At 38.9% G+C, this 12,010-nt stretch overlaps 2 protein-coding genes across 11 annotated transcripts in view; one reads left to right on the top strand and one right to left on the bottom strand.

The window, feature by feature from the left end:
- The window catches only part of LOC111872387, a 77,274-nt gene extending 67,107 nt beyond the window's left edge, over positions 1–10,167 (bottom strand). For all 6 annotated transcript variants that reach the window (XM_023866223.2, XM_023866224.2, XM_023866225.2 and 3 more), the window contains exons 1-2: positions 9,967–10,167; positions 1,641–1,761 (exon numbers count right to left, since the gene is read on the bottom strand). In XM_023866223.2, the coding sequence (XP_023721991.1) occupies positions 1,641–1,650 (10 nt within the window). In that variant the 5' untranslated portion in view covers positions 1,651–1,761; positions 9,967–10,167. The remainder of the gene's footprint in view (positions 1–1,640; positions 1,762–9,966) is intronic.
- Positions 1–12,010, top strand: part of LOC111872388 (islet cell autoantigen 1) — a 29,140-nt gene that overhangs the window by 2,492 nt on the left and 14,638 nt on the right. For 2 of the 5 annotated variants that reach the window (XM_023866229.2, XM_023866228.2), the window contains exons 1-2: positions 10,439–10,699; positions 10,793–11,067. In XM_023866229.2, coding sequence (XP_023721997.1) covers positions 10,689–10,699; positions 10,793–11,067 — 286 coding nt within the window. In that variant the 5' untranslated portion in view covers positions 10,439–10,688. Of the gene's footprint in view, positions 1–2,187; positions 2,399–9,407; positions 9,548–10,438; positions 10,700–10,792; positions 11,068–12,010 lie in introns of those variants that run through there. The other 3 variants (XM_023866231.2, XM_023866233.2, XM_023866230.2) reach the window with 3 other exon arrangements.

Below are 12,010 nucleotides of genomic sequence, written 5' to 3'. Positions count from 1 at the left end.
TATTTTAATACGTTAAAGAAATGTACTTGCAGGGTCGGCCCAACCCAAATGCCACTCCAGCAGATATGAAATTTCACACTCCCCCCTTCCCCAGTTAAAATAAATAAATTTTCACAGAACTTATAGATAAAATGACACTGGAGCGAGTTTTCTCCGACTACTTCGGTTTCCCCTGTCAATTCTCGTTTCATCGTGTGTTCCACGTTCATCATTCGCCCCACCATCGACGCTATATGGTCTCGATACTGACAGCGTCATTAAATAACCAACCTAAAAAGAGTTGACAAACTTCGTCACAGTGACATGAAAATTCCAAACGACACGAAGAAAATCATGACTGGTGTCGTAATTCGTAGAATTGCTTTACTTGCACTGTTGCGTAACACGTTTAGATTGCTGCCACTTGCCGCGATGTAAACAAAAGACTAGCAGAATTTCATTCTTATTAAAAAAAACGCAGAGTGAGTGTGTAAAACGTGGCGCACCACGGTTCCGCTTGCTTCGCCTGTCCTGTTGAGCGCGTCTTTCTGAAACTGGTTTCTGCTGTACACTTGTTAGGACTTCAATATGCAATGCTAACCACAGGGAAGGTCATTTCTTGCAAATGTATATTGCCTTCTGTAAGGTTCTTGACTGAATTCTGTCCATGGTGCGTATTACCAAGGGCACTGGCTTCACAGCGTAGTCGGTATAGCGATTGGCTACTGGCTGGACGACTGAGGGGTTCGAGTCCTGGTAGGGTCAAGAATTTTCTCCAAGTAGTCCAGACTGGCTCTGGGATTCACCTCCTATCCAATGGGTAACGGGGCTCTTTCCCCGGTGGTAAAGCGGCCAGGGTGTGAAACTGACCACTCACCTCTAGTGCCGAGGTCAAGAAAATTTGGGTCTATACCTCAACTCCCCCATACGCCTTCATGGCGTAGTGCGTAAGTGGTTAAGCACAGGGACAACTTCATAATTTAATGCTTGTAAATCACCACAACAAAATTATTTATTCTTGTAGGAGACGCGCTTAGGTTCATAACATACGCCACGGACATGAACGCAACTACGGATCTTAGATAAGGCAATGCACTTACAACTGTTAGCAAATACATTTGCAGAACACGTGAAGGAAAAGCATTACTATGCGTGTCTAGAACATTCTTGAGGATACGTCATCATCAGCTGATGTACATCAATACACAATTAGAAGGTTACCAGATCCTGTTTTCAATATTCGATGTGCCCCAAAATCACCGTACTGGACATCTCGTTTTAATACACACAGACTCCCCCGCCCCAAAAGGATGCGTACTCAAATTATGACATACTCTCAAATATGTTTTAGACAAACAACACGGGGTGGGCATACAGCTCATATTTACAGATCTCTATCCACAACCTCAGGATGTGGGCGGGTAATGCGTTTAGGGTAGACGCAGGCAAATGTGTAACAAACTGAAAGCAAAGCTGAAAATCGGAAAAAGAAAAAATTGCGTTAGTGTTCCCCATTCGTCATTAGTGGTAGGGATAAAGCTGTAAGAAGACAAAGAGAGTGAGAAAATGGTGCTAAGCATAGGCAGAGAGGCAGAGGCAATTACAGGCAGAGTTTGTGATCACTCCATGAAGGGGAAGTGCAGTAATCATATTGCTTTTACCTGTATCCATTATTTCCCCCGTGCAATTTTACACCGAGACAGTTAACCCTGTCACAATCTCATCACCCAAAGACCATCATTCGGGCAAGCCGCTGTGGTCAGCAAACATCTCACTCCTCAGCTTGCAAAAACAAGAACACAACATCCAAATAAGGATATATCTTCCATGCTTTTCCCCGCCGCCATCATGCCACGGGTACTACCAGGAGGCATCACAACCAGCACAGTGCTATCTGCACGAACAAACGTTATGCAAATGTTTTTTACTTAATTACTACCGTTCCTCTGATGTCCTGTATGGTAATAAGTTACACCAACTGACGACACAAAAACAATAACAACCTGCAAGTCATATCGACTTAAATATGTTGTGTGCTTCACTCTGCCGGCCTCATAAAAACTCTTATTATCTTAAAAAAGAATTCACCTACGAAGGCAGTTGTAAACTAAATGCAAGAGTAAGCAAGGGAGAAGAGAGGGGACGTCATACTCATTACGTAATCTTGTTATTTACTCTAATGCAATGACTCTGTGATTACATTAACAGTGAAACTGGTGCCTAATTCACATGCCCGGATTGCGGGTGACACACCTGGATAGTAGCAAGAAATAACCGAAAGGCGCGAGGAGTTTCACAATTTATACTCCTCGCCAGATAGGGTTAGGGCGAGCAAATCCCGGAGGATAACCTCTGTGGGGCATGAACAATGCAAAGGACTGAAGACAAATACATATAATGTCGGCAGGGACACCTGAAGGTAAGAGGCCTCTTGGCAGATTTAGGCGTAGCTGGGATGATAATATTGGGATAGATCTTAAGGAGATGTGATGGTGTAGACTGGAGTTTTCTGCCTCAGGATAGATACTGGTGGCGGGCTCTAGTGAATATGGTAATGAACCTTTGGGTTTCATAAAATGCTGAGGATCTCTCGACTATGTAACCAAGTTCTAGCTGTTCAGCTCCATGCAGTTAGAGAACAAAGTATTGGGGGAAATGTATGGACCTGTGACAGAAAAAGTAACAGCAGCATAGCGAAAATTACATAATAATGAGCTTCAAAATTTGTACTTCTCAAATCAGAAGGATGTCACAAAGAGGGCATGTAAAATGCAAAGTCCCGAAAGGAAGAGACCGCTTCTAATATCCAGGTGAAGACTGGAGGATAATATTAAACTGTATCTTAAAGAAACAGGTTGTGAAAGTGTTGATTGGATTCAACAGGGTCTGGATATGGCCCAGTGGTATGATTTTGTGAACACACTGATAAACTGTTGTGTTGTAAAAATGCATGCAAAATTGTTTAATGCCATGTTCTGACATTTTCATGGCAGTGACCACTCATAATGCCGCCTTCTGTTTATTTAGTGGCAAATCCAGCAAATCTGAAACATGGTGCTTCAAGGTCAGTAAACAACGAGCAGCTGTGTCCAAATTNGGGAGGGGGGGTGTGGGGGGGGGGGGGAGCCAACAAAAAACCTCTGTCAGTATAACGGAGAACAAACTCAGACTGCTCCCACACAGAAAGCGGAAGTGTTACTGCTCTAGCCAACCTGCTCAGTGCAAATTATGACACTATATAGTCTGGTAAGTAGTTAGTAACGAAGAAAGCAGTCTTCTGGGATTTGGCACCGTGTATATGTGGTGTTAACACCAAATCCCAGAAGACTGCTTTCTTCATAGTCACCGCCGTGAAAGCCTCAAATCTTACATAGTTAGTAACGTTCTGGAAAAGAACATTCTGCATCTAACTTCAGGGCAGAAGTACAGGTACATACTCTGAAATGTTGGCACCCACCTCCTAAACTAAATAATAGACCTACTTTTCAAGAAGTTATTCAGACGTTTAGACTGCAGCCTTGACTTTGAAAACTGGTACAGGTACAGGCTGGACAACCGAGGGATCAGAGTTCGAGTCCCGGTAGGATAAAGAATTTTCTTCACTTCTTGATTTTGTCCAGACTGGCTCTGGGGGGTCCATCCAAACTCCTACTGGGGTACCAGCTGCTCTTGCTAAAGCGGCTGGGGCGTGAAGCTGACCACTCACCTCCTAACTAGTGCTGAGGTCAACAAAACGTGGGTCTATATATCCACTCCCCCATATGCCTTCATGGCGCAGTGCTTAATTAGTTAAGCTCAGGGACAACTCAACCTTTAACTTTTTTTTACAGCTTTAAACAGTAACTCACAGAAGCTATGGCGAATAAATCCCTTCTCTTCTACATTTATTGCCTATGTGATTCTACTAAACAAAGCAAATTTCACTATGATGTTCAGTATACGCTTTATCACAGTTACCCAACTTTCACTACTTCTGAATGCACCACAGTCAAAGGCTTTTGTGTTGTATCTACTCCCTACTGCATAAAACAATGAAGTGGGACAGACAGATAACAGGAAATGGACAAAATACAAGTTCCCAATAACAAATTTCTTGCACCAAATAGACATCTGCAGCCTTTCCTTATGTAAAAGAATCATGCTGTATGACTTTATAGGCTAATAAGCTGAAAAGCAAAAAAAGGAAACAGAAATTTAACCCTTTCCATGCTGAGATTTTAGTGACACAAATCTTATTCTGTTGGTACCTGTTCACACTAGACATATATGGGGAGGATAATAATAAAATGGATCTTAAATAAACAGATTGGGGTAGCATGAACTAGATTAACGTGGAAGGTTCCCAAGAGCATGGTACTGAACCTCTTGGCTCCATAAAAGGCAAGGAATTTCTTGAGTAGCTAAGCAACCATTTACCTTCTCATGGATTCGGCTTCACAGAGTTGGTATAATTTTTGTTATTATTATGCCACATGTAACTAGCAAATTGTAATTCCAGATCCTACTCTTATTATTTCACACAAAAATTTAATTTTATGTTACAGTATGTTCAGATATATTTCTTGGAAATTGAAGCCACTATGAGGTTTAAGGTTTTCACAATACTGAAGATTCATATTGTGGGCTTTTGGTCATGACATCATGTAGTTTGATATGTGGTCATCTATATTTCAGAAGAACCTCCATTCTAAATCTTTTACTCTGAAGATGGAAACATTATGTTTTTAAAAAATATCTGTGATCATCAACCATGCTACACAATGTCATAACCCCAAAGACTGCAGTATGAAGTCAATATGGCTGCTATAGCAGACATTGGGATATAGGGAAAATCGTAAATGTTTTTCAAGTGCTAAAACCAAGACTTAGCGGGGTACAAAGGAGGATTTAAGCTGCCAGAGGGTTAACTGTTGAAGAATGACAAAACGGTACCTTGGCTAATCTTGTAAAATAAGAAATAAGCATGCCCCATAGGAACCAGTACTTCTAATTGACACATGTTTTGGATTCTGGTAGGGGGACAAGGCATATGACCCCTCATGGATTTCTGGGACGGAAAAAAAAAAGAATGAAATATACAAAACATTAAAAATAACAAGTACTTTTTTACAAATAATATTCTTCTGTCTTGAGTGCACTACGGCAAAATTTCTGCCTGTTATTCTTGGATAACTCCCCCCCAGTGAAAAACTACTATCAGTTCCCATGTATATCATGCATAGCATGGAAAGAGTTAAACAGAGTCTTAATTGTTAGACATAAGCATCAATACTGAATCAGAATAAGAAATGCATTATGAAAATGTAAAGGCAGGCAGAAAGCTCAGACGCTTACATAAGCATCTGTAAGAATTAAAGTAAGAATGATTAATTCATGTATGAAACAGCTTCCTAACGTGCCACTTCATGACGGCCCAACTCCTCCTATGCAATGTCCTCGAATCAGTTGGTCCTCCCAAAACCTGGTACACAAATACAACAGACATCTCTACATACAGTAATTTATTAACCACCAAGTGAAATATGATGATGCCATACAGTATTCAATGGCCACCGAGTCCTTAAAACCAAAGGCAGACATATTCGTTAGACATCTGGGAGCCAAGCAATATTCTCATGGGCCAAACAAGAAGTTCCAAGAATTCAATACATCACCAATAACCTTAAAAAGATATGTTTTCATCTTGAAAATGAATTTATGGCAGCTGCATAAACATTAAATCCTGATGTACTGAATATGTGGATGTTCCTATAAAAAAAAAAAAAAAACTGGTACCATTGCATCAGAATCTTCCAGATGTGGACCACTCACATTTAGTACCATTAAGCTATTCATGTCCTCTGATTTCAGTGGGAACCAAAATTTGGTCTTTCAAGGTACTGTGTGCTGATTAGTAATTGTGCACAATATGATACCAGTGAAGATTTTAAAATAAATTCTTTATTCTGAAAAGAAAGTACATGTATATACATCTTAACCTCATATCCATGATTAAAGCTATTTAGGCTCAAATACAGCAACTCCCATACCTTTAAACTCACTCACTCATGGAGCTGAGCCCTTCTTGAGAAGCCGCCCACTGTGCAGCTACTCAAGAACCTTCCAGCTTTATGGAACCCGAAGATTCATAACCATGTTCACAAGAGCCCTCCACTGGTCCCTATCCTAAGTCAGATTGATCCAGTCCATACCATCCCATCCTATCTGTCTAAGATCCATTTTAATATTATCCACCCGCCTACATCTTGGTCTTCCTAGTGGTCTCTTTCCTTCTGGCTTTCCTACCAATATCCTATATGCATTTCTCTTCACCTCCATTCGTGCTACTTGCCATACCCATCTCATCCTCCTTGACCTGATCATTGTAATTACACCTGGAGAAGAGTACAAGTTATGAAGCTCCTCATTATGTAGTTTTCTCCAACCTCCTGTCACTTTATCTCTCTTCATTTCGAATATTCTCATCAACACCCTGTTCTCAAACATCTCAGTCTATGTTCCTCCCTTAACATCAGAAACCAAGTTTCATACCCATACAGAACCACAGGCAAAATTATAGTTTTCTATGAATATATTCCAATTCTTATGTAAATAGACAGCAGATGAGAAGACAAAATGTTCTGGACCGAATGGTAGCAAGCATTACCCGAGTTCAGTCCCCTCTTAATTTCCTCCTCAATCAGGTTTTGATTTGTTATCGTTGTTCCCAAATATCTGAACTGCGCCAAATTTTCAAAACCTGTTGCCTATATGTCATGATTTTGCCCTGAATTTTGGTGATGAGGCAGCAACATATACTTTTCTCTGTGTTTACTTCTAGACCAACCTCCTTACTTGCGTCGATTAAATTTTGTGTTTTTTTCTTTATGGTATCTATATTATCACCCAGTAGATTCACGTCATCGACATAGACCAACAGCTGATGTGTCCCATTTAATTTCAGTCTCACCTGGTTTTCCTGGACCTTCTTAATGGCATATTTTAAAGCAAAGTTGAAAAGGACTGGCGATAAAGCATCTCCTTGCTTTAGGCCATTCTGGATAGGAAAATTATCAGACAAATGTTTACCTATACTGACTTTACCATACGTTTTGTTTAAACACATTTTAATCAGCCTAACTAGCTTCATGGGTAACCCAAACTCTGTGAGATTACTGTACAATATTTCCCTCCTAACTGAATCATAGGCTTTCCTAAAGTCTACGAATAGCTGATATAGTGTCTCATTGTACTCCCATTTTTTCTCCAGTATCTGACGAATGCAAAAGATCTGATCTGTAGTTGATCTATTATGTCTAAACCCACACTGATGATCCCCAATAATTGCATTTATGTGTGGACTTAACCTTGAGAAAAGAATACTGGATAAAATTTTGTATGAAGTTGATAGCAATGATATCCCCTGATAATTACTACAGTCAGTTTTATCACCCTTCTTGTAAACTGGTACAACAGTAGACTCCTTCCACTGGTCAAGCAATTTTTCCTTATTCCAAACAGAACTGATTAGCTTATGGATCTTAGAACATAATATTTCACCTCCTGCTTGAATCAGTTCTGCCGGAATTTGATCATCACCTAAACCCACTCACACACGTTAAAGCTATATATGTCCTCAGGATCACTGAACAATAAAGCTATAAAATTCACCCTCTTCAGTTTCAGAACGAGCTACTTAATTATATTTTCAGTAATTCTTAAGAACCCAATGTCGCCCTTAGAGTAGTTTGAATCCTACTGGGAAGGTTGTGAGCCACGGTGTGAGAAACCATGTCATGTTCCGCTGACCAAGAAAGGATGAACATTAGAAATTAAAAAAGAATTGAGTAACTGAAATAATAAACTGTGACACTGCATGCATATTAAATGAATGCAAAAAATATTAAAAATAAAAAATATTCATAATTCTGAAGACAGATGTTTACTTGAACTGCCTCATTGGAGTGGGAGCATGATTACTGAGGACAATAGTGAAAGCCATCACCATTTAAGGTTATCTGTATAAATAAAATTCAAGTTAAAATATCCATGGCGACACAGGGCAAAATTTATATCTTAAATATCTTGACTCGTGGGCACCACAAGGACTTCTGGGACAGGAGGAGAATGTCACAAAATTTGATTATATTTATGGTGACTAAGGTTATTGTAACTGCCTGTCCTCAAGTTCAGGACAGAAGAATATTTTTTTATAAAATACTTTCAAATTTTATAATTAACATTTGGTATATTTTTTCTTGTCCTGGTACCGATGGTCAGACTGTTAAAGGGCATCGCTGTGAAACTGGTGACAAAATGGCAGAATCATTTGTAAGTACACAATATGCCAGGCTGTATAGGAACTTCACAGTGATATTACAGTCAAACTGCAAAATCACAGAGAAAGAGCCCAAGTCTGATACACAGTCACTTGTGACACAGTGTCTACTAAAAACATTGTTATTATTTATCATGGTAATTTATATGATAAATCTTCTAGAAACATAGTTTTCTTGGCAGTGAGTGTTGAAATTGCAATTGTCTGGGTTGTGACACCATGAAGCACTGTAGGTGGATACGAACGTTTCAGATAAACATCAAGCCTCAAAATTCTGGGTGGAAATGAAACACATTTTGAATAATGCTTAAAATAGCACACTTTTTATTGCATGATTAATGGTACTAGTGACAGAAAATGAGAATAGAGCCTTAAATGTATGCTGAACTACTTACTGCAGAGAAGAAAACAAAGGCTGCCCCCACCATAAATCTAAAACATCTCTGATGGGCCCATCACCATAAGATGGTGATGCAGATTGTTAGTTAAGATTCTACTTTCAATACATGATGGGGACCAGTATGAGCATATCAGAGATCTGTTGAACACAGAGGACTTTCCTTTTATGAACTCACCTACTCAATGTACAGCACAACCTCAAAGATGTTTTAAACAAAGTCTATACAGTTCCATGATACTTTCTTATCTTGGATTACAGAAGGAAGACACTAGAGGGTTGGAAAGTGGTCTCAATAAATAAATATCTCCTTAGAGATTTTAAGTGGTGTTATTCAAAGTATCTCCTGAACTTTTTTAATTAACACAATACTGATTGTTTCAAGACAGATCTTCATCCATCCCTAGAAGTTGTTATATAATCTTGTTTTATTACTGCTTTATTTTTGTGGTTCATCCATGAAATCTCAGATTTCTTTTTGTTTTTCATAGTTCATAATGTTGTGATTCCTCTCATCTGATGGTTAAAAATGATAGAAACAAGTTCATCTGTAATACTTTATTCTAAAAGTAATCCATTTTGACAACTCAATTTTAAAACAATTCCTAATGAGAAAAACTAATTTCTTATTCCTCCCCCCGAGTTTTCACCAACGGGTTTTTACTTTGCCTGCAGATGACCCTTGTTACTAACAGTTTCTTTTTTTTCTTGCAGTACTTTTGCTTCACAGACTTTGAAGCTAGGTCTACCAAGAATCCTAAGGAAGTAAAGCTCCATACATATGCCTCTTACATAATGAAGGAAACAGAACAAATTCCTGAAACATTCTGATTTTGAAAAACTGGAGCAAAGAGGTATGTTGAAATATCAAACACAAGAGACTGTTACACATGATCAGATAGCAGTAGATTATTTTGTAAAATTGTGCATCAACCTACACTCCCTTAGGGTTCAAAATATAATTTTGTGTGTCTCAGAGCAGATAAAAATTGTGTTTTTAACACAGTGCAAGTAAACAATTATAAACACCTTCCACCTGATAGAACTTTCAAATCTTATTACAGTCAATTACTCTTACAACAGGTGCCATTTAAAAGAAGTATAAAAAGCATTAAAAATGTTTCGGTTTCGGTGATTTTATATCTTCATAATTTAATCTAATTTTTCTTTTCCTTTGATTCAATGCAGCAGGAAATGTAACTTTGGCATTCCAAACATAATATACATAATATATACATATCGGTCAGCTGTGACATTCACAGTCTCTACTTACTCGTGTTTTATGGCCCCTGCTGACTTTTACGAGTTATTTCTTCTACTCCTCATCTCCAAAAGTTTAATTTATGCATGTACGTCAGTTTCTCACGTACACGCAAATTGCTTCCCCCGAAGCGACATACCTTATCGTATTTTACAACTACACTTCCCACACTTCCCATCCATTTTCTATACCCACGAACTGCCAGTCAGTGCAACTAGCTTTCCTATCGCTTTTTTTTTTCTCCTGGCAGCTCCTAATGACCATATATTTCTCGCTGCGCATACGCTTTTGTCAACTTAACTTCTGACTTATGCATAACATTTGAAAGCGAAATGTTAGAAATCATAACTTAAAGCTAATAATTTATTTATTAAGACATTTAAAATATATTACAAAGTACGTGCCAAATACTCTGGAATAGGGATATTCGTACTCAAGTGTCATGACCAATTGTGAAGGGAAACACGGGTTCGTAGCATCAGAGTTGGCTATGTCACGATTGACGTGTAGGGGCTGTCACGGATATGTCAATATGGAGGATGTCGAAGATGTGGAGGGACTGTAGGTTACATTGACAGATTATAAGCTAATATATTGTTATCAAGTTATTAAAACTCAGTAACCAATAGGGATCGTGACAGTCTACATGATTATTATACTTAGGCCTAATTTCAGGAATATTAGTTAGAAGTAGGAGTGATTGGTAGCAGTGTAAGTTCTGAAAGGAATAAAATATGAATGTGTAGTAAGTACTCCTTCTATTTGATTACGTGGTACAGTTATTATGTAAGTGGATGTATATTCATTTTTTGTTATACATATATGCTATGTATTTCAGCAATCGGGCAAATGGCGGTTACACTGGTACAGCTTACGATCGCTGGGTGGAGCAGCGTGGTAATGAGAGTAACAACAAATCTACTATTACCAAAATGCAACACCATTACTGGGTAACAAAACAAACTGTGTTTAGGAAACTGGGAAAGAAGGAAGATGATTGTATTGTGGCGTCTGATGCAGAATTGGATGCAAAATTGGAGCTCTTCCGTTCAATTCAAGATAGTTGCCTGGATTTGCAACGAATCATTGACAAGTATCAGGAGCGACTATGCAGTAAGAATTCTTGAGACATTTTCCATACCGTTGACTTGAATGTTACAGAGAGGTCAAAGGTTTACAGCCAGTGAGTCAAGTTTGTTGTATATTAGGAAGCTGGCAGTAACAGCCTTTGTAGCATACTTTCCTTATTTGAAAGAGAGAGAGAGAAAGAAAGGCTTATGGGATCGTCTGTGTCTGTGTGTACCCCCCCCCCCGTCATTGCTAGGCAACAGCTCGGTAAACACGTTCCCGGACCGTTGCTAGGCAACAGCTCGATAAGCACATTACTGAGGCAGTGAATATGTACGCAACAATAGAAGAAATGTTGGACGCGGTGTTTCCTGTGCAATGCAGTCATATCAGATACTCGGTATGTAGTGAAAGGAAAGCAGGCAATTAGTTTTTCCTAGAACTTCATATGTTTTGGGTCACTGAGCTCTGGTAACACTAATACCTAAGGTTTATGTGTAACACATTCTGATGATATGCACTTTGCCTCTGTGGCTTCAGATCGACCTGCTGATGTTAAAGCATGTATTGGACCTCAGTAGTACCAGCATAAGAAAAATGTTGGTTAAATTGCAGTATAAGGGGTCAGTGACCAGTGACCATCCCTCCGTGGCTCACCTTTCTCAGAGCTTCCACTGTACTATGCAGATGCAGTTCCCCATGAACTGCCCGACATATGAAGTACCTCTTGACCAATTATAGGCTGACAATGCCATGTTTTTTATTTCTTTTTAAAAATTAAGTTCCAGACATTGTAACATGATTGCAAATCTTTTATTGTTAGATCTTTAGTTGAGTTTTTTTTATTATTATTTTTCAGTATATTCTGACGTTAGTTTGAAAATCAAGTTCTGAGGTTGGTAGTGCCCTCCATCGTTACCTGTTGATCCAGGCCGTAGCTTCAGCCATTACAATCTTACATTTCTAGCCGTCTCCATATCTGCACTTC

The sequence above is a fragment of the Cryptotermes secundus genome, unplaced genomic scaffold (genome assembly GCF_002891405.2).
Source record: "Cryptotermes secundus unplaced genomic scaffold, Csec_1.0 scaffold247, whole genome shotgun sequence".
NCBI lineage: Eukaryota > Metazoa > Arthropoda > Insecta > Blattodea > Kalotermitidae > Cryptotermes > Cryptotermes secundus.
Note: the sequence above shows the minus strand (reverse complement) of the source record. Positions and strands in the feature narration are given on the sequence as shown.